The sequence below is a fragment of the Meles meles genome, chromosome 5 (assembly GCF_922984935.1).
Source record: "Meles meles chromosome 5, mMelMel3.1 paternal haplotype, whole genome shotgun sequence".
NCBI classification, from domain to species: Eukaryota; Metazoa; Chordata; class Mammalia; order Carnivora; family Mustelidae; genus Meles; species Meles meles.
The window spans coordinates 126,653,914-126,677,466 of NC_060070.1; the positions used below are offsets into that span (position 1 = coordinate 126,653,914).

At 40.8% G+C, this 23,553-nt stretch overlaps 1 protein-coding gene across 2 annotated transcripts in view; it reads left to right on the forward strand.

The window, feature by feature from the left end:
* Positions 1-23,553, forward strand: part of DUSP22 (dual specificity phosphatase 22) — a 69,868-nt gene that overhangs the window by 35,649 nt on the left and 10,666 nt on the right. For both annotated transcript variants that reach the window (XM_046005828.1, XM_046005829.1), the window contains exons 4-6: positions 10,258-10,307; positions 19,951-20,025; positions 23,108-23,279. In XM_046005828.1, the coding sequence (XP_045861784.1) occupies positions 10,258-10,307; positions 19,951-20,025; positions 23,108-23,279 (297 nt within the window). The remainder of the gene's footprint in view (positions 1-10,257; positions 10,308-19,950; positions 20,026-23,107; positions 23,280-23,553) is intronic.

Sequence of the window (23,553 nt, forward strand, 5' to 3'; positions counted from 1 at the left end):
AAGCACAATAGTACAGAGATTGTTTCAGAGTGTACTCGTTTTTAAAGAAGTTGGGGCTTAACAATGGTGGAACTGGTCCAAAATGACTTTACCTTACATTAAATTAATGAAATACCTTGTCAAGGAGACCAGCCCCACAGCACCCAAGCAGACAGCAATTCCAAATCGACTGTAAATGATTAATTTAAACTTCATTATAGAATGCTCTGATACTATGCCCTAAAGAACAAAAATGATCTCGTAGCTAACAAAGTCAAAATAACATTTCCAAGTATTTGGGTTTTTTATGTGTTCCCTTAAACTGAGGCTAGCCATCTTTTCTCATGGAAACCTCTCTTGCTGCTGCTCCTGCATGTGTGGTGGCGTTGTGGTTGAATAGCCTCAACCAGTCACCTTGAGGTCCTAATGACCCCAGTGAGGGAAGGATCTCTGGCCTCCTTGGTAGCCAGTGCTCACTCACTCCTTGTGAGTCCTACTCAGGCTCTAATGAAGGTGGCCTGGGACTTCCTTCTATGCCCAGTGCAAGAGGATGCAGCTGTCAAAATAAAAATAGACCATCAGATTGCTTTCAATGGCAGCAGTGGGGGAGGGAAGATTTGGTGAAGTGCTGCCCTTTTAAAGGAATGAAAGCAGTGGAATAAAAGCAAAGTAATGGAAGTCTGTGGAATGTTGACCAGCCAATCCTTAAAACCGAGCAAGGAAGATTCCCCCCCTCATTATGTTTGGGAAATAGACACCCCTTCTGTACATGAATGTACCATGAAACATAGAAATTTAATGCCATCTCTAATAATCCACATTTATCTGCATGTGTTCAGGAGATATGGGAGAGTTACTGTCTCTGCTCCAGTCTTCTCTACCCTCCCAACCCATGGCTCATTCTCACTGCTCTGAGCAACATGGCCCTTCTTGTGTGGCTCATGTACTGGCCTTTGCATGTCATAAGCATTAGCCCTACCCATGTACAACAGGCCAGCTCTCCAGGGCAGGACCCTGCTCTGGGTTAGTGTTTGTTTCATTCTTGAAACAAACCATTTCTAAGTCTGATCCCACAAAGAGGAGGTGATATTAGGCCTGAGAGATTATGAATGCTCTTTAGAAAAAGCTTCTTTTTCAAAGCTGCAGATCACATCTAAGAATGAAGAAAGGGGGCAGTCTACAAAGTTGATAACTCAACCTTCAGTGAATTTATCATTTTATCGTAAGTGAGAGAGTCTGAGAGCTCATTTGCTTAGTAATCTGCAAAAGAGGACACAAATGACATTTGAAACAATGCTGTGTTCCTCCTGAGTAGGGAAATGCATTTAAGAAGGGAAATAGTCACCTTCTTGCTGAAAAGATGAGGATAACTCAGGCAGGTGTGCTCATCCAGGTCTGGTAGACAAACTGGAAGTGTGAGTATGGCTCTCACCATTGGTTCTTGTGAACTGTCTGCTGTCAGCATTCTCCAGCCTGGTATGTGTGATGCCATCTTGCTCCTAACCCAGGGCTGCCATCAAAGTAGAGATGACTGACAACAAATTGCCTTTTCCATTTATTGAGCGCCTTCCAGCTGCACCTAGTGTGTTTCACATATCCCATCTAATTTCATTGTTAAAAATGTCCTATATTTGAGGAAAATTCCTCTATCCCTTTCTTTTACAGAGTAAGGAAGAGTTCTGAGCACAACTAATGATTTAGAATACTGCAATTCTAAGATGGTGGTGTGTTGTATCAGATATCATTTAAAAGTAGAAGAAACGTGTGATACGCAAAACAAACCTGAAGCCACCAAAATGATTTTGTGAAATGTCACTGTCTAGACCAGGCTCAGCACATTTTTTTTAATTTTTATTTTTTTTTAAAGATTTTATTTGTTTATTTGACAGAGATCACAAGTAGGCAGAGAGGCAGGCAGAGAGAGAGGGGGAAGGACGCTCCCCATTGAGCAGAGAGCCCGAAGTGAGTCTCAATCCCAGGACCCTGGGATCACGACCTGAGCCGAAGGCAGAGGCTTTAATCCACTGAGTCACCCAGGCGCCCTTTCTTTAAATCAAGGGACAGATAGTAAATATTTTGAGCTTTGTGGGTCCTGAGTTTCCTGTGACAGTACACTGCTCTCTCTTGTACATGAAAGGAGCGTTAGACAATACATAGATGAACAGGTGTGACTGTGTCCCAGTAAACATGGGCCTTTTTGCCAACCATGCTGGCATCTTCCAGGAGTCTGTATGCCAGCCATGTGGGGTGGTGTCAGGGAATTTAGAACAGGGAGCCAGAGCCAGCCTGAGGCGGAGGGAGATGATGTCAGGGAAAGCTCTGTGGGTAGGGCTGGTGGGTTACATCAGGTGTGGTTCCACTAAGGGAGTGCCCCTGGGAGGAGTCCTGAAAGAGAAGGGTATTCCAGAGGAAACAAACACTGGGGAGAAGAAGGGACCCTGGGGAGGAGTGGGCAGGAAAGTACAGAACATTTGGAGAGATTCTCAGGCAGCCAGGTACCTGGAGTTTGGTGAGCTGGTGGAGGTGAGCTTGGGAGGTGAGTTGTAGACAAGTGCTGAAAGATTTTGAAGAGGATCTTTACTTTGCAGACAAGATGGATCCACTGATATGTTTAGCAGCTGAGGCAAATTTACCTTTGTATCTTTAACAAGTGGTAGCTTGTGATCCTGAAGTATCTACTGCTGATTTCTCCTGATTTCTAAGCATCAGTTTTCAATCATGGTAATTTTTTTGGTATGGTGATTTATCATTAACATTCATTAAGTAATATTATAGAATTACTTGGTTTGGAGAGATTGCTGAAACTGGCCCTGTTTTCATAAGTCACACTGAATACATCAGCGGTGCCAGACACAACTGAAATCACAGAAGAGGGCTTTCTGTGGTAGGTTGGAGATGGCATGAATCTCCCTCACCACCTTTCCATAACCCACCCATGCTGGCTCAAGGAAATTCAGTGTGCTGACCATGCCTACTTTAGCCTTTCATTGAAATAACTTGAGCAAAAATAAGCATTTGGGTCCTCATCTGTTGATCTGACAAGTCAAATGTATGTCGTTTTTTGACTAACCTGAAAGAAGCCAACAGGTGTTGGAGGTTTCTCATTTGCATTTTTTCTCACAAAATCAAACCAAAGGCTAAATCTTGTCTCTCCACTCTGACCTTCCCACCCCTCCCCACCCCATCAAGTACCACAGAGTTCTTGGAAGTTGTTATTTGTAGTAGTGTTTCCTAAATTTAGCTGGTGCAGGAAGAATCAGTGGCAAATGGGTGCCTGAAGAAAATGCATCTTCAGTTTAGAGCCTAGATTCAGAACATGTGTTATGTAGCACAACTCAAGGACTGTATTTATCTTCTGTGGTGATTTTCTACAGTAATTCCTATGAGATTTCTGTTATGGTACAGACAAAAAAGGAGATTATCAAGAGTCTTACCCCCTAGACCTTACCTGGTTTTGTTTTGTTGTGTTGTGTGTTTTTTAGATCTTATTTATTTGAGAGAGAGAGTTTGAGAGAATGGATGGGATGAGGGACAGAAGAAGAAGCAGATTTCCCTTGGAGAGGGAGCCTGACTCAGGACTCAACCCCAGGACTTCAGGATCATGACCTCAGCTGAAGGCAGATGCTTAACAAATGAGCCACCCAGGCACCCTGTTTTAGTTTTTTGCTTTTATGCCTGCTTCCAGTTCTTAGTCCACAGACATACATAAGATTTTCCAGAGGTAATCTTTCTACAGATATAATTTTGTATTCTACTTTTTCTCTTTAAAAACTGTTACTGGCTATGTGAAAGTTCTTAAATTGAGGAGAAATAATGATCAAACTCCATGGGCCAGGTACTGGCTTTGGCATCCATGTACATGGCATCCATATACATAGCCTAGGTGGAGATCTTTCTGTGCTTTCTCTGGAGTAAGATACTCCATGAAATGTAAGTCTGTCAAACCTTGCAGGTACATCTGAGCAATTTCAAGTCAGCAGTTGCCATCTCTTGGTCTATGACCTTCAGGAGTGTGGCTAGACTAATTTTTTCAGATTACCTGCCTTTAGGTTTATATAAAAATGCAGAAGTGGGGTGCCTGGGTGGATCAGTGGGTTAAAGCCTCTGCCTTCAGCTCAGGTCATGATCCCAGGGTTCTGGGATGGAGCCCCGCATTGGGCTCTCTGCTCAGTGGGGAGCCTGCTCCCCCCCACCCCACCTCTCTGCCTGCCTCTCTGCCTACTTGTGATCTCTGTCAAAAAAAAAAAAGTGTAGAAGTAGTCAAATTCATAGAGATAGAAAGTAGAATTGGGAGCTACAGGAGATGGGGAGAAGGATTAATGGGAGTTAGTGTTTAATGGGTTTAGAGTTTCCATCTGGGCAGAAGAAAAAGTTCTAGAGATGAGTGGTGGTGATAAGGATGTCAATATACATGATGCCACTGAGCTGTGTATTTAATAATGGTTAAAATGGTAAATTTTATGTGATGTATATTTTACTACAATAAAAAGTGCAGAGTGATTGTCTTAAGTGGGAGAGACTTTTGTTTTTTATAGTGGTATATAAACTGTGGTCTTGCTTCTGATCAAACTTAATTCTTTTTTAATTTTGTTTCTTTTTTGGAGTCAGATTTTTGGATAATTTGGGAATTAGGTCTAAATGGGGTCCTTAGCTTACTTTGTTTAATTCATTAATGGGCATTAGATTATCAGTATTAATAGATTTCCATGTGTAGGAATTGCAGAGCCCACTTCAGCATGCCACTCTGTTACCTCATAAATGTGACTGTCAAAGAAAAAAATGTCATCTCTTTTAGAAGACTCCTCCTTTGTACACCCATATTGCTATTGGTATTTGGACAGGATAAGATGAGAAACCAAGATCCAAGATCAAGTCACTTTTATTAGCAGCTAAAATAACTTTTCCATCACATGGATTTCCTGATTCTGGCCTCTTAGTAACTCTCTCTCCTACTCATGTTTCCTCTTAGGTTGTGAATAAGTCCTTGCAGAAACTGATTTTATTAGTTTTCCTGAGAGAGAGAAAACAGATTCTGAAGGCCTTGATCTTTCTTTACTTTAGAAAAGTAGAATGTCAGCTAGGTTCTCCAGAAGCCTCTTACTTATGTTTCAGAAAGAAAAGAACAGTGAATTTTAGAAATTGTACTTGAAACAAGCGAGAGTTTGATCTTTTTACTAGTCCTGAAATCAGAATCTTGCCCGTTTTTCAAGTACTTGACTATGTATCGTTTTAAGTGTAATCTTTAGTTTCAGCCCCAAAGAAAGGCAAAAACCTTACTTTTGGTGGTTACTATGCTTGTTGAAACAGAAAACAGAAAAATATTAGAACTTTTGAGAATAAGAACTTAGAAAGCCTTAAGCTTTGTGCAAGAAGAATCTCCGAAATACTTTCTTTCTTTTCAATCAATTGATATTTGTTGTCTCTTTCAAAACCTAACCTAAAAACTGTCTTTGGATGATCCCACTGAAATCTAACTTCTTTCTGGCATTTTCGTAATGTCTTTCCACACTATGTAATACTAACTGATGTGTTGCCTGTTATGAATATTCAGTGTATATGTGGTCAGTGTAAATATGAGGCTTTTTCTTAATTCTTTGCCTTTTCTTCCTTCTGGTCCTCACCTTATCAGTATGTTATAGGCCATTCAAAATGCCACGTAGTCAGAAGAAATTATCTGCTCATTCTTTGTCCCTCCTAGAAATCAAGACAGTCTTAAAGCATAGACTGAGCCCTTTCCCTTAGCTAAACTGGTTTTTGTATTCTTCGGCTAGCTGCGTAAATTGAAAATCTGTAACTTGACACTACTAGCTCCATGAAGTTAAGATTAATTGGCTTTCCACCAATCACTGTTTTGGAACATCATGAAAAGTATTAAGTTTTTATCTATTTAATAATTTTCTTTCAAAGAAGATAATTTTAGTTTTATGTTGGTTTTTTTTTTTTTTAGTTTAAGAGGTAATATGTAAGAGCAAATATCACCTGGCAAATCCTGTAGGAATGGAAACATTGCTGTTACTTTTTTTTTTATTTCAGTATAGTTAACATACAGTGTTATATTAGTTTCAGCTGTACAATATAGTGATTAAAGGATTCTGTACGTTACTCAGTGCTCATCATGATAAATGTCCTCTTAATCCCCTTCACCTATTTCACTCATCCCCACATCCACCTCCCCTGTTATTTTTTTTCAGATTGTTCTAGAATTTTGTTCCAGAATAAGATCTGTTACATTTTTGCTTCATTTGTCATTTTTCCATAATTTAGCTAAACACATCCTGCCCCATACCTCTGTCTCTACAAACCTCAGTATGAGAGAATGATTTTTGCCAGGGGGATTCCATTAATACTAGGACAATTTTAAGTCTCTCCAGCTTGTAGCATTGAGGTCCTTAATGCTGTCAGCACTCTTGCTGCTTTCTGAATTAGTAATTAACTGCCATGAATTCTACACATGTGCAGGCATCTGAAGACTTTTTTCAGGTACTGTATATTCTGCAGTCTGTGGCCTGCAAGAAAGATACTTTTCGTGCTTTGTTAATGACTAAGCCAAGATAAATAGATGTTCTTGGGCGGTGAGCAGCTGAACCTTTTTGACAGTTTTGACTCCTTTCTTTACTGTATTTGCATAGTTTGTTCCCTTCTTATTGTAGATCACGGTGAGCTGATTCTTAACCAAGTTCTGGTGGTATGGACAGGCAGGAGGCTGGTGTCTGGAACATGTGTCTGCAGTGTGCCCTTCCTATGTCATGGCTGAAAGTTCAGCTCTCTTATTTTTATGGTCCCCAGGCATGGGCACTTTATGATAGTTTTCTTCCCTTGTACTATTCCTGTAGTGTGATCTTCATGTTAATTGGTTTTCACCTTGTTCAACAGATTTTTAGTGTTTACTATGTGGCAAGGAAGGTTATTGTTGTTGTTCTACTTTTGAGAGAACATGATCGTATGTTTTCTATTTTCTCTGTCCTTAACAGTAGGGGATCCCCAAACTTGTGGCTGAGAGTTACTTTGTTCCTCCTTAGAAGCTTCACAGATGGGAAGCTGTAGCTGCCACATGCCCATCCCAGCTAGTGAGGGTGAGGGGCCCAGCATGGCTGAAAGTTGCCTCCTCATCAATCTGTGGGCATGAAGGGAGGGATACCCTTTGCCATCTTCCTGCACATTGCTCCTGCCTTATGGGGCCAGCAGCCTTTTCTTTTTTTCATCAGGCACCAAAAAGGGGAATGGGACCCCACTCAGGGAACACCTGAAGGAAGTGAGTTGCTTTCCAATCACACTGCCATTGGAATTTATGGTGAATGCTCTTAATAAGCTAAGAGCTATTTAACCTCCTCTTCTGGCCCATTCTCTTCCTTTCCTTTTTTTTTTTTTTTTTTTTCTTTCCTCCCATCCTATGGCCTGGGGTGATTTTAGATTCTGTTAGGATTAAGTGGCTGTCCATCAGCATGTGTGACAAGCAAGCATTTTTATCCTATGTTAGAGGGGATCCACCTCAGCATTCTTGATTGATTGAAGTTACCCAGGTGACAGTCACAGTGGTAGGGAGGGTGGAAACCTGAGAATCCTTCCCATCCCTCTGGAAGTTCTGGTCTGAAAAAAGTTGGAGGAAGTGTGTGGGAGGAAAGAATTTCATAAGCTTCTGGACCTGATCCATGGCCAACTCTCACTTAAAAGTAAAAGAAAAAAAGTAAATGAGTCATTCCAGTGACGGATTTATGAAATGATCAGTATGTGTATCTATACCAATAAGCTTGCTTGGCCCTGATGAAGGGAAGTAGTGAAATTACTTTTTTTTTTTTACAGTATCATTTCCTTTTCCATTTTCTTTCCTTTTAAATCACTGCTTTAATACCTCTCTGGGTTTGGAGGTGCTTTAGAACTTCAGACAACTAACTTGTTATTTCCAGCAGAGCCCAGTGCCCAGAGTCCAGGAAGAAATGAGGACAGACAGAAGGAGGCAATTAGGGATGACAAAGTGAAGGTTGAATGCGGGAGGAACATAGTCCGGCAGCTTATCCTTAAACTTTACCCTCGACATGTTCAAACCTGTTAGGTCACATGTGAAGTATTCTCACATGGAGAAGCAGTAGTAAAACTCATCTTCAAGAGTTTGTTGGAAGATGTAATAATTGACCCAGAGATGAAAAAAAAAAGTATATGTATATGAATTAAGCAGGAAAAATGTTTTTTTTTCTGACCTCTCCTAATAGTAGGAGACAGGGAGGGGAATTTTATCTTTTAGGTCTTAATGACAAACAGCTGATTGCACTCTGAACTGGTTTAAAAAGGAAGGTGTTTGTTAAGAGATAGTTGAGAGCTTACGGTCTCAGAAGAGCTGGAGAAACAGACTTTCAGCTGAAGTTAAAGGAACAACACTCAGACCACATCACACAACTGGTGAGATCTGCTGCCACGTCTGCCCCCAGAACCACCTGCTTCTACTGCCACCTGCACCTGCCAAGCAGGTGCTCTTTACCCATCTGACTTGTCCCATGTCCTGTTTCCAAATCCACCTCAAGTAGGTGTGTCATATGATGAAACCAGGTCCTAAGTCTACACCCTAATAGCAAAGGAGATTGAGAAATGTAGCTTACATGGATTCTGTACTGGAAAAGTAGAATTCACAATGTCTTGAAGTATCAAAGTGTGGAGGTCTAGAAGAGTTTGGGGCAGCCACAGATTTGGATGTTTCTTACAAGACTACATTAGTAAATACACCACAGAAATGCCTCATATGAATTAGCAATAAAATTTTAATGATCAACTGCAAAAAATTCAAATAATTCTAAAAGACAAGTTATTTTATGACTTTATTTGCTGAGGTACTTGTGTAGTCTGTATATTTCTATATGTTTCTCCTTCATTAACTCTCTTAGGTTGGTTACTTTTTTAGTGTTTGATGTGTTTCTTCCCCTACTTATTTTTCATGACATGGTGACAAGATCCTTTGAGATTAGGCTGTCAAAGGAGGAAGGGTTTAAAAATGGTTCCTCTAAGTCCTCACAGAACCATATTGTTTTGCAAAGATTGCTGAGATTTCTAGATTTTGTTTTTTACATGACATTGAAGACCTTTGGAACTATACTTTAAATCCCTCCGAAGAAGAAACAACCAGGTTTTTTAAAAAAAATTTAATTAATTATCTAATTTATGTATTTAATTTATGTATTTATTTATGTAATTTATGTATCCAATAATGTATTTATTTGAGATAGAGCATGAGCAGGAGAAGGGGTAAAGAGACAGCTAGACTCCTCCCTGCAGAGCAGGGAGCCCAATGTGGGGCTCAATCCGAGGACCCTGAGACCATGGACCTGAGAAGTCAGACACTTAACTGACTGAGCCACTCAGGTGCCCCAAACAACCAGGTTTTTAATAAAACTTAAATTTAGCATGGATTTTTATGGCATGAATTTACATAGACATTTTTTATAGATTTTTATGAAGACCTATATGAAGTTCATTTTTTGTTTTTCGAATTGGGCCATTCTTTTAAAAAAATGTGAGTTTGGTACACAAACTTATACTCTTTTGAAAAATAAGCCAAATCAAAATAGAGATGCCTTGGTGGCTCAATCATTAAGCATATGCCATCAACTCAGTTCATGATCCCAAGGTCTTGGGATCAAGTCCTACATTGCGTTCCTTGCTCAGCAAGGAGCCTGCTTCTTCCTCTGCCTGCTCTGCCTGCCACTCCCCCTGCTGTGCTTTGTCTCTCTCTCTCTCCCTCTATAACAAATAAATAAATAAAATCTTTAAAAAAAATAAATCAAGATATTTTGAATGTGTAAATTCCCAATGATGTATCAGGGAAATTACAATTTTCCAATTACTAAAATTTGATATAGAATACTCTGTAATATAACATTGTAATTTAGTCATCATGTTAAGGATTTTACTTACAGTGCTTCCTTTTTGGCCACTTAGGATTTTAAATGAAATAGATTTTTTTAAAAAATGTTGAATATGTAAGCAAGCATCTGAAATGATAGTTTTGAAATTGTTTACACTTACTGGAAAGCACTCAATTATTTCACTTTTTTGATAAACCCTATCTAAGCCTACAAACTGTTTGCAAGGCAGAGCATGAATATTTGTATGCACGGTCAAGGAAATAACCAGGAACCTTAATTAAAAAGTTTCTCCTCGTTCCTTGGCAACAAAGGATGAGGGAAAAACTTCTCCTTTTTACTTTTTATTTTTTGATCTGAGTAAACAGTTCCTTTAACTAGTATTCTCCACTAAGTATCATCTTTTTATTTTATTTTTATTATTCTACAGGGGGTTAAATACCTGTGCATTCCAGCAGCAGATTCACCGTCTCAGAACCTGTAAGTGGTTTTTTTTCCCTACATTTTTGGAGATATTAAAAATGAATAAGACCAGTAAAGTCAAATAAGTTAAGTGCTGTGACGTCATCAGAGCCATGGGACTCTTGATGCCAAGCATAGAGGTCTGTGCTGCGAAGTTAGAGCCGTAGCGGGAGGCACACTGTTTGCCAGTCCTTCAACTGTACAACACTGACTGATGGGATGTCTCCAAGAAGAGCCTCATTTTTAGAAACTATGCCTCAAACCAAACTTTTAGCATGTTTATCCTCTCTCTTAGAAGCAAAGGCTTAAAGAAGCTAATGGGTTTTGTCTAAGACAGCACCATCCAATAGAATAGACTATGAACCACAAATGTAAGCCATGCAGGTAATTTTAAATTTTCTAGGAGCCAAATTAAAGAGTATAAAAGGAAAGGTGACAATAATTAGGTTGGGGTTAGGCTTCAGCAGAATGGGGGACAGGTCTTTGGAGACCCACAGCAGTCACAGCTTTAAACATTCACACTGTTTGGTGTCTAAAAATGACCTAGAAAGACCATGATATGGAGTTAAGTTTTACTGAAGCCTGGATTTGAACCTTGCAGGCTGAGGGACTGGAGCAGAATTGAAGTACTGAGCCATTCAGTGTTTCCAGTAGACACCAGCCTCTGCTTCTCAGGCTGGCCTCATGCTTACATTGCATGTCACATACAACAACCCTGCTAGAATTATACATTACCGCATTTTATTAGGAAAGTTGTAAGCTAAGGTGGTGTTTGTAAATTTGGGAGTATGCAGACCTATCAGGATTCATCCTTCATGATTCTTAAGCTCTCTTGCCTACAAATCCTGCGCATTGGAATTACATACCACATAATTTAGTATCCCAATTGTCTGGCATCTCTAAAAGCTATTGAATACTGAAACCTCAGCCAATCTTGACTTTTATTGCTGGAGAACAGATTTTTCACAGATTATACAATAATTTTGAGAGATCTACCTGTTTGGGGGGGAAAAAAAAAACAAAAAACGTTGCCAGAGTCAGATTGATTGCTGTGGGGAAAGATGTGGGAAAGTAGGTGGGTAGGACAGGGGACAGGTGGTATAGAGTTAGACCAGGAAAGGTAGATTGGAAAGCAGGGACAGATAACATTCTATGCAAGACTTGTTTTCACAGTAACTCTGTATTTCACAGAAAAAGTCAATCTTTAAAATCGAGGATGGTGGAGGAAATATTTTACTAGGATCACTAGGAAAACTGTAGCAGCCTACGTCTAGGAGAAGAAGCACCAGAGAACTTCCTTGGTTACTAGTCGTGTCAAGAAACAGAAGTGGTTGGAAGGGCATGGCGTATACGGAAGGAAGTGAGCCACTGCCTTTCTCTGGAGACCACAGCAATCTTCTGCCCATGTTTTGGTGCTATTTTTAGAACAGTTGCTTTGCTCTTATCTCAAACTGAGATTCTAACGTACTGTGAACTTGTCAATACCTGGTTGGCAATGACTCTTTGGAGGAATCAGATTGTAACACATTCTGGGCATTTGTTGTCAGAGAAGGTAGCCACCTGTACTCGATTGCCCCCAGGACTTTTCAGCTTTGCTAGGAGCCAAGCACTGTGCTTGATGTCCAGGACAATGACTGATGTATGAAATGAAGATTGAGCATTGAGCAGCCCTACATTATATAAACAAGTAAGCAGTAGACCTTGATGTTAGATATCTTAACTTTAAAACTAGTTGCATCTACCTTGACAAGTCATTTAAACCCATCTGAGCTTCAGTTCCCTCATTTGAAAAATTCCTGCCTTCAGGATTTTTGAAGACAGATCAGATATCTATGAACTCTTAGCACTTTTGAAAATCAGAGTATACTTTTACTGTCTTCAGGGTGTTTAGATATATCTTGAGAGTTACAAAAGGAGATAGTTGAAAAAACAAGTTTTGGTGCTCAGGAGGCCCACTTCAGTGGAATATTTGAAAGATTTCTTTACATGGAAAGGCCAGAGTGACAGAAAATATTTCTCTGAGTTGCAGTGTCTCATGGGTCAGTTCAGATCTGGCAAAACCAGCCCAAACACAGTCACCTAGGGTCCAGAGGACTAGCCCGTAAGATTTGAATTCATTCTCTCCCATCCCAAATACGTGCAGAGGTCTTGTTAAGATGAGTGATTTCCCTCTTTAGCCCTTTCCTCACATCTTGGTGAAAGTGCAATGTAGGATTCCAATAGGTGGTTATTATAGCACCCAAGTGTGAAGCTAATGACAGAGAGAACTTGAGGAGAATGTGCCACTGCTGCTATTTTGAGTGAAGTCCTATAGCAGTACAACCTCTGTTTCAGTTGGAAAATAAAGTCAAGGCCATAACTCATCGAAAGGCAGAAAAGCTGGCACTCTCTTGTTGGGAGTTATGTTCATAGACACTCTTGTGATTCTTTGGGGAAACTTTTAGTTTTAATCCATTAGTAATAGCAAATCTTATCCATTAAATAAGGATTTGGGCACATCGACGTCTATGATTCTATAAATACTTCTTGCTCTACTGAAGTTACATGGAAATTGTGGAGTAAAGTTTGGAATATGAGTATACTTTTTATGTTAAGAGACAGCCTATGAAACAGCTTTACTTGTTACAAATATTTTATTGGAAGCATAATGTGCCTTTTAACAGTGAGCATGCTTTCATGATATAATTAGACCATAGCCAGTGGAACACTTGATTCTGTTTATATGACCCACCTCACTGCAGGTAGCCTGAAGTAATTACTCAGCAAATATTAGAACATATCGGCTAATGTGAACCTTTATTTTCTGTACCATTAACCAATGTAGGTGGTCAGGAGATAAATAATATCAATGCTCTGGTTTGCAAAAACAGGAGAAATCATGTCTGTCATTTAGAGAAGAGTAGAACTAGTAATTCTTTAGCCATTTTCAATTACTGATGCCTGAGAATTCTTCTATTTAATGACAAAATAAATTCTAGAAAACTGTACCCCTGTTTTAAACTTATGAACTTTTAAAATTATTTCCCACTTGGGATATAATTTAATATATATAATATATATTTAATATAATATCCTAAATCTCTCCCCACAGATACTTATACCAACAGGAATTCTTCTTGCCAATTATGCTTAGTAAGAGGTTTGTGACCTTTTGAAACTAACTGCTGCACTTGGCATTCAGTGGCTGTAAACTGCCCAGAAAGGTCATTTTTCTGTCGTGGCTTTAATCCTCATAAACTCCCCCTCTGATCTTCCAGGAACTTCAAATGCAGAAACCTGGTAGAGATAACATTAGCACATTAAAATTTTAGCTCAGTTCCCCCAACCACCTTGCCTTTCAAAGTCAGGAAATGTGAAAGTTCAAGTTCTCATAGTCATTATAACCCCACAGACCCAGGTTGGTGTGTTTTGCATGATTTGTCACAATTAGAGGCATCCTCGAGTTTATATCAAATGCACAGGCCACATGTTCTCTGGTTGATGTGGCTAGGATTTCTCAGACTTTGAGAAATAGTTGCTTTTGCTTTCTCTCTGTAGTTTCTTATGCAGGTCATTTTTAACCTCGTTTCTCTCATCTGTAAAATACCTAACACAATTTTTGTAGTATAAGGTAGATAAGTGAAAGTGTTTTTTATGAACTCTAAGCATTTCTAAAAATAAGATTATATTTGCTGTCTATCCAAGAAAGAAGTATTAATGTATTTTGAGAGTGAACTACTTGAGAGGGAATTACTGTAATTCACCCTCAAAATACACTAGTACTTCTTTAATTAATGAATAAATAACTAATTTATCAATGAATAAAGAACTACTCATTCTTATATTAATATTTATTAAATTGGTATTTTGTATTTAGACATTGTTAAGGGAATAATTACTTTTTTTAATCTTCTTCTGTCAAGTCCAGGAAAGTTTGATCTGTGCTGTGGAGTTGGTAGCATTGCATCATTACAATACAGCCTTTGTGACATTCAGTGGTTTGAGTATTGAGCAGGTCTCTAAATTTTTTGAGGTTTTTGTGGGGAGAAGAGGTATTAGCAATATAGTAAGCTTATATTTAAAGTATCAGTAAAACTTCCTTGCCTTATTCTACCTCCTTATCTTTTTGTGTATGTTTTGTTTAGTTTAGCTGATGTCTTCTGTACATCCAGTTCTCTCTTTCACTCATTTACAGTGGTTTTTGTTTTAATTATTAAAAAGCAACTTTGCAAGATCAAAGTGATGTGGGCCCTTGGAGTGCCGTGGTGGTCCTATTTCCAGACAGATGTGTACTTACCTGAGCATTCGTGTGGACACACACACTTGCTCACCCGTGACCCCTGAGGACTTTGCAGCCCATAGAAAAGAGAAATACTCAGAAAAGTTATACTGAGTTTTCCATAAGGCTTGACTTATGGAATTTAACTATTGCTTAGTCTTAAACTATGTCCTCCTTGTTTTTCTAGTGTTCAACTACTCTTTGTGAAATGGCATTATAGTAGGTGGTAAAGAGGGTTTTGTTTTGTTTTCAAAATGACCTTATGTGGCAAAATGAAAAGCATGATACATACCACGTGTGTGTTTTAAATCCCCCCAATTAAAAAACAGTGTTTAAGTGCAGGAAATATGAAATTTGGGAAATCATTGATATAAATATGAGTAGTTTGTGTGTGTTCAAAGCTGTGTGCCAATAGAGCAGCTCTGCCATGTACTACTGTAGAATGTTCCTTCCTGCTTGCTTCTGGGTGGGGTGAAAGCTTTACTGTATTCCAGCTGGGCCCACACAGAGCCTGGGGGACTGTGCTGATCCTGCCCCAGGAGAAACAGCTTTCTGATCCAAGCCCACCTTCCAGAGCACAGGCTCACTCACTCAGAATATTCCACCCGCTTGCTTTTTGCTTTTTCACTTTTTTTTTTTTTTTCAAGCATTCTTTTTTCAGGAGGAAAAAATTAAAGAGTGCTTATCTTTCTTGTTTTCTCCTCCTTTGCTTTCATATACAACATACACGCACATATATGCTTGTGTGTACACATAGATACACACATGTGTATGTATGTGGGAAGAAGTGTCCTGAGTCTCATGGCTTTTGCTGTCAGTACAGCCTGCTCTGATACTGCTGGCTTTGGACTAAGCCCAGCTACCATTCAAGGTACATGACCAGATCCCTTGGGCTACTGCTCAGATAAGCAGAGTCCTCAGCAGGAGAAGGCTGTCTCTGATCCCACAGTCTGCCTGTGGGGTGTCACAGGCTGTCTGTGATCTCACGGACATCTTGCAGTCTTGGAATAAGAACTAGTTGCCAGCCTCAAAAAATGAGCATCATGGGGTGTAGTTTTGCTAGATCCCATCCACCATCCGTTTTGTGCATCTCCAAAGGTCAGGGAAACCTGGCTGGTCCTGTCTCTTGGCCTCTAGACAGAGAGAGGGAGGAGGCTCTTCAAGGGGAGGACAGCCAGCACAAACAGAGAAAGGGGGACAGTGGCAACTGCAGGGCTGAGTTTGCTGAACCCCCACAGAGGATGCTTTTCCTCTGAGGTGCCCTCTGCCCTACCCAAGGTGTTCTTTTCAGATTGCTGGCAGCAGCAAGCACTATGAGGTAAGTTTGTGACACATAAAGGTGGATGAGCCCCACTGGCTTTCCTCCAACAGAACTTATTCCACATGTCGTTGTACGGAAGTGAGGGTACAAAATGAAGAGCAAGAATAGGGAACCTGTGTTCATTGTAACAGCCTGTGGTGGGATGGTGCTTAAGATGTGTGCTTCTGCTTCACGTCGGAGAATTGGGCAACAAGAGCCAGAGTCGCGGGTATTTCCTGTGTGGAGGAGGGAGTTTAGTGACCAGCGCTAGAGTTTATGTCATCAGCTTCCCTGGAAATAACCCCCGCTCCCTGCAACACACCAAAGCAGTAGTAAATGTGCCTGCCTCCTGGCTTTACTTGGAAAAAGCACTTCTAGGAATGTCTGCTTGGTGTGGCCTCGTGCCCAACTGTGTTTATGAGTCAAGGTTTGTGGTGGGGCTTTGAGCCATCCCTTCAGTGGCATCATTTACACTCCTGGGCTGGGCTGTGAGCTGTCCTCTCACAGATGTCTGGCCTGGGGTTCCACAGCCCTTGCCCCAACCTGGTGGTGGGCAGGAGCCATCTGTAGGTTTGTCCTAGACTTAAGGTTGGTGCAGTTAGAACTGAAAGAAGAAAGGGCTGGCAAGGAGCAAAGTGGGGGCACCTCCTCATGACTTCCTTGCCCTTCAGCTCTTTCACACACACTCTCTAGGCTCTGGCAGGTTTGCATGTTGCCCTACTGACCCCCACTCCCGCCCCACTGTCTTATCCTGAGAAAGTACAAGACTGACTTTTGAACCCAGATACACCCGACAGTATTTAAGACCTGGATTTCATCGTGCATGTGATTTGGTACATGCAGGAATAAAAGCCAGATAGAAGTAGTTGATCCCACTCTCAGGTTTCAGTAAAGGGATTCGTTGGTTATCACTTTGCAAGATCTTGGTGAGCTCCACAGCACTGCCCATGTTCCCCTAAAACATGAAGTCCTACTCACTTCAAGGGCACTGGTAACTTTCACGTCACTCGGGCCTTGCACTGTGTTCTGGAGCAGTCTGTGGTTTGCTCACTCCTCAGGCAGTTGTCATTCATTTTGAGATTTGTTTTTCCTCTTCTGGTTGCTGTGTTCTTCCCTACCTGTCTTGTCTCAGATGCAGCTCTGCTTAACTAGAAAGAGACCCATAAAGGACAGGCATGGGTATGGGCAGGCATGGAGAGGACTCTCAGAACCTTTGGCTCCTCCAGCATGGCCGACCTAGTGGACAAATGTGTACCCTCTAGGCCACTGCTAGACTGAAGTCAGGGATGAGCTCTGAGTTCTGGGCAGCCTGTCCTGGTACTGGGATCTGCAGTCAGACCCACCGTACCCCCTGGCATGTCTGCTATGTACAGTGACCAACAGAGGAGAACAGGCTGCGCTGTGTAAACCATGAAGCAGATGGCAGATGGGCAGCCTGTAGCCACTCCTCGGCCAGATGAGTGGGCTCAATGTTTATACTTTCTTTTATTTTTAATTTTTATTTTGTTAGTAGGCTCCACACTGAGGTGTGAAGCCCAATGTGGGGATTGAACTCATAACCCTGAGATCAACACCTGAGCTGAGATCAAGAGTCGGAAGCCTAACCAACTGGGCCCCTCAGCTGCCACCTAGCTCAGTGGTTTTTTTGGTTTTTATTTATTTATTTATTTTTTATAAACATATAATGTATTTTTATCCCCAGGGGTACAGGTCTGTGAATCACCAGGAGCTCAGTGTTTTTAAAACTGTTGAATTGGTTGCTGCTATCAGGTAGATTGTATTTGACTAAAGAGCACAGTGATGATGTTTTAAGTGACAGAGAAATTTACTTTAAGCCTTGACTAAGAAACCTGGTGGTGGGTGCTCCCAGGCCTGGGCATCAGTACCCTGAGGTCTCCCTTTACATCCTGCTGCCTCTCCACCCCAGGGGCTTATCACCTGTGGTTACAGGGCAGCTGATGCAGCTATAAGCATGACGCTTACTTCCAGTTTCCTAGCAGGAAAACTGGGGCAGAGATAGATAACTTTACTTTCATTAGGAAGAGAAAACTTTTCCAGAAGTCCCCACCTCACAACCTTTTCTTTACTTCTCCATGGCTGGAATCAGAGGAAAGGAGGACTATCCTGACAAATTTTGCTGCCCCAAACGAAATCAGCACAACTCAAGATGTCTGCCACAGTTTCAATACTTAAAAATCAGAAGGCTTCACTGCAGACTATTTTTGCTTGAGAGACAAGCTCTAACAGCACCGAGCTTTTTTTCCTGCTCCAATGGGCCAGGCTTCTGCCAGTCACATCACAGTGTCCCCATCCCTTTATCCCTCTGTGCATTCAGCTTCACTGCCTGGCTTCCAGCCTTACAATCCTTTCTGAGATCTCTTTCAGTACTGACATTTCAGATTTCAGGAATTACAGCAGGAATCTTTTCTTGCCTGTTTTAGACCAAGCCACTGTTTGTGAGTATAGTTGCAATGCCCAGAGTCATTTTATAAGTGTATGTCTGGGAGCATTTGTGCCTGGGAAAGTTAGCAGAAGTGTGTCTTGCAATGTTCTCATAGTTAAAGATTTTAGGTAAGAGTCTGGAGTCCTTGGGTTCGATTCCCTAGGACTTTTGATCATGCCTATGGCTGGTTATGGAATATGTATGTGTATGCATGCACATTTATAGTTTCCTGTTTTGTCTCTCCATCTTAATCTAGCTGGACACCTCTACTTAGGTTGCTAAGTTTCTTCTGTATTTAATACCTGGCTGAGTTTGTTATGCCACATCTGAATTTCTCATTATTACATTCATTTGTCCTGTTATCCTTCATGAAACAATAGACCTAGCTTGTGTGGTTGGAACTAATTTTCAGTCTTCCATGAACCTCCTGCAGCTTTGCAGTGTCCAGTAAATAGTACTCAGTTGGTGTTTAAAAGAGGATGAATTTATTCCATGGGCAACTTCAGGTGTTTTACTGCTCTGTAAGTCAATCAAAAGTAGAAGACCTCCAAAAGCTTGTACTCTGTAGGTGCCCTTGGAGTGTTTATAATTAACCCACCAGTCAGTCCAGAACATGCTCTACATGATGCTGGTACATGCATGCAGAGAAAGGGTGTTTAAAAAGCTAAGGATCATGGGGGGAGGTGGGATTGGGAGAGGGGGAGGGGGCTATGGACATTGGGGAGGGGAGGCGAACCATAAGAGACTATGGACTCTGAAAAACAACCTGAGGGTTTTGAAGGGTCAGGGGTGGGAGGTTGGGGGAACAGGTGGTGGGTAATAGGGAGGGCACGTTTTGCATGGAGCACTGGGTGTTGTGCAAAAACAATGAATACTGTTATGCTGAAAAAAATAAATAAAATTAACCTTTAAAAAAAATAAATAAAAAGCTAAGGATCAGAAGAAGTAAGGATCATGGTTTCATTGTCATAAAGGACTTCAGAGTTTGCAAAGCATATTGACATCTATCACCTTGTGCAACCCTGTAAGACATTATATCCACTTTATAAGGGAAACTAAGTGACTCTCCCAAGGTCACACAGCCAGTAAGTGGCTGAGCAGGGGTTGGAGCTCTATTTTCCCTTTTCCTACAGCCCTCTGACAACATCCTGACAGGATGTACCAAAGTCAAGGGAGACCAATATGGTAGAGTATTACTAGGTTTTTCAGATCATCAAAAGTAAACTACCTCTTAGCACTGGAGAGCCTGCATGATACAGGCACCTTCTTCACCTGGATGGTATTGAATGTGCACAGCTAGTGTGTAGATCATCAGTGTGGGGTCACTAGTATGCTCCTGAACATTCAGTGGCTCCAACCGGCCCTTGGGCTAGGCAGAAACCACCCCCCACACATACCAGTCAGTGGCAATTCTGTGTTTCAGGGATTCCTTGCAGAGAAATTCTGAAAATCCCAGAAGATGGGCAGCCCTCCCCAGGCCCCAGCATTGTGTGTGACAGATTCTAAAGCTGAGGCAGCTCCAGCCCCAGACAGTGTGACCACGGTTTTGAAGCTGTGGGACTCTGAGACCTTTTCAAGAAACCTCAGGCGGATTTTTCTTTTCATCATATGTTGAGTAAAGTAGAGAGATGTCACTTCTCTCTTTTTTCTCCCCCCACAGGACAAGACATTTCAAAGAAAGTATTAAATTCATTCACGAGTGCCGCCTCAGGGGTGAGGGCTGTCTTGTACACTGGTATGTATGCCTCTGCCTAATCATAGCTTGGTATTTCTGCTCACCCTGATTTCTCTCAAGGGTTTTTCTGTGTGTTTAGATTAATTATTTCATCTCCTAATAGCTCTGTCTGCTCTCTGAATCTTGAATACACACTCCATCTGACCCCTGCCATTTGTTAGTCATCATTTGTTTTTGATGAGAGAGAACGCTATAATTTTTTTTTTTCATTTTCACTTAGGATTTTCATTTTCACAGTTAGGATTTCTGTAGGGTCTGTCAAGGCTTCTGGACAGGAACCTCTTTTCTAGCCCATGTCCATTATTCCCTTGGAATAGCCTCCTATGGAGGGTACACATTTTGTGGGATCGTCCCTGAAACCTCAGTACTTTTTTGAAACACTGTTTCTTTCTGGAGAGTTTTGATCACGTATTTAGCACGTGTTTAGCACTGCATGAGTGTAATACCAGAATGACCATTTCTTCTCCATTTACAGATGGGGACTTTTATATGTGTTTAGCTTAGTACTTTGCTTTGAAAAGATCTGAATAGACTCTTAGAATCAAACAGTTTATATACAGCTCTCCACCTGCATTCAGCTATACTTTGTATGGATACGAATACATATAAATGAGTACATACACACTGCAAAGAAAATGTTATAATACACGCAACCCAAGGACAATGCACATAAAGTTCTTAGCACTGTGCCTGGCACATGGTAAGCTCTCAGTGAATATTAGCTCTCATATTTTACTTTTTTTTTTAATTTTATTTGTTTTTTTTTTTTTTTAAGATTTCATTTATTTATTTGAGAGAGAGAGAGATCACAAGGAAGCAGAGAGGCAAGCAGAGAGAGAGGGAGAAGCAGGCTCTCCGCTGAGCAGAGAGCCCGATGCGGGGCTCAATCCCAGGACCCTAAGATCATGACCTGAGCTGAAGGCAGTGGCTTAACCCACTGAGCCACCGAAGTGCCCCTATTTGTTTTATTTTTAAGTGAAATATAGTTGGCATTAGTTTCAGGTGTACAATATAGTGAATTGACAATATGCATTATGAAATATTCATTACCACTAGTACTCATACTCATCACATAACTGTTATGTCAAAGGAACCAGCAGCCAACATTCTGGAGCCAGAACTCTGCTATTTATCAAAGTGTAGGCTGAGCACGTTTCCTCTCTATATTGAGTCAGACTCCATATTGAATATTACTCAGCCATTTAAAAAAAAGAGAGAGATCTTGCCATTTACAGCAACACAGCAACATGGCTAGATTGAGAGGTATTATGCTAAGTGAAATACATCAGAGAAAGCAAATACCATATGATTTCACTTATATGTGGAATCTAAAAAACAAAGCACATAAAAAAAAATCAAAAGGCAGAACCAGACCTGTAAGTACAGAGAACAAACTGATAGTTGCCAGACGGGAAGGGGGAAGAGGATGGGCAAAATGGTTGAAGGGTAGTGGGAGATGTAGGCTTCCAGTCATGGAATGAACAAGTCATAGGAATAAAGGTTTAGGGAATACAGTCAATGGTCTAACAAGGTTGGATGGTGACAGATGGCAGCTACAATTATGGTGAGCACGGCATAATGTAAACGTATAGAATCACTATGTTGTACACCTGAAAGTATGTAACATATGTCAGTTATACTCGGATTTTTTAAAATACAATATTATGTTGTGAAATAGATTAAAAAAAATAAAAAAGCTTAACAGTCTTTAGAGTTTCCCCAGAGAAGTTGCTATTTTAGTGAAAGCTCTTTGGAAATGTAAAGTGATGTCTCCTGGGCTGGGTTGCTGCTGAAGTTGGTGACAGTTCTGTTATGACAGAAGAGATCCAGTGCATGATATCCAGAGGAGCCATTCATGAAAACTAATCTGTTCTAAGGGCCTGTAATCTATATTAGGAAAGCAGGGATAGTAGTTTGATTGCTTTAGAAAGAAATAATGTTTGCTGGTTTTATGCAGTTCTTAAGATTGTGTGATTTCCTTTTTTTTTTTTTTTACTTTAAAAAAGAGTAGGACATATAACAAATTGTAGATTTTATAATGTTCATCTACATTTGCTTTAAGGAATTTGAGGGGATGCAGTTGGAGCCATATAAGGGGAGGTCTATAATCCTGTCCCTGGGCTTCTGTGGCTCCTGGTGAATTAGAATCTCCAGGTTTGCAGTCAAAGAGGATGTACTTTTTAAAAGCTCTCTCAGTATTTCTGATCTAAAAGCTCTCTCAGTATTTCTGATCTAAAAGCTTAAGGAAGAGGCACTATGTAAGAATGGTTATATTATTATTATTATTATTATCATTTGAATATGTGTAGCCCTGATATTCTAGGAATTTGTATTTCATATGGTTATATAAATCTAAGATAAGCCTTTCTAAAAATGAGAAATTTGCTAAACTTCCCCATCTTAAACCGTTGCTAGAACACTCTAAATCTGACGCAGCACAGCCTTCTGTGACCACCTTAATTTGCATATGCATTTAAAATTGGTCCCCTTACTCAGCCGGCTAGATATAATTAACCGTTATTGACCCCCACATCCCAGAGCACGTGGAATGTGCCCACTCTTGTGCTCTGCTCAGTTATTTCAAGAAGAATACAAACTGTTTCATAAGAGCTTCTGTATTTAATGGGCCTTCAGTTACATATCTAGCCTTCATTTATCTAAGAAAACCAGACCCCCCCCCAAAAAAAGAAACCTTCTAAACTGCTGCAGGTTGTAAATAGATTTATTGCATAGATCCCAGACCCTTCAAGTTCCCTCGACATGCTTTAGTTAGTTATTTTTTCTGTCCAAGGAAATGGGGACTATCTGAAGAAGGGCTCAGGAGCATAGAGAATCATAAAACTGGTGCCAGAAGCGATAGACAGTAGAAAAATCTGTAAAAAAAAATAAAAAAATAAAGGCTTACACAGACACTGATGCCTATATTTCTGAGTAATTTCATACTGGCTTGCTGTCCACTCATAATCCAAGGCAGGAAGACTTTCTAAAATGAGATCCACAGAATCCCCTGATCTTGATGAATCAGGAGATAGACTCATGGACTAAAACCCCTTGCCCCTGTGGGTTCTTTTGGCCCTTGCAGCCTGGCCGGCGTCTCCAGGAGTGTGACTCTGGTGATCGCATACATCATGACCGTCACCGACTTTGGCTGGGAGGATGCCCTGCACACTGTGCGCGCAGGGAGATCCTGTGCCAACCCCAACCTGGGCTTCCAGAGACAGCTCCAGGAGTTCGAGAAGCATGAAGTCCACCAGGTAACCATGCTCAGGGGACTTTGGTGATGTAAGCAGCATCCTCTGGGAAGATGCCTCAGTCTTTCTGTACACACCTAGGATCATGGAGGTTGGAGTTTGAAAGGCCCAGAGAGGACAAGAATGCCCCACCTGCATCCCAATTAAAGTCATCACTGGCCCCTTGTTCACCAGCTGCAGCTGTGGGATGTTCTTTTACCATATTCAGACCCCATATTAACGTCTGTTTATTTCCCTTTGGGCCAAGTGTCATTTTCTTGGTTTGGCTTGCTTTCGT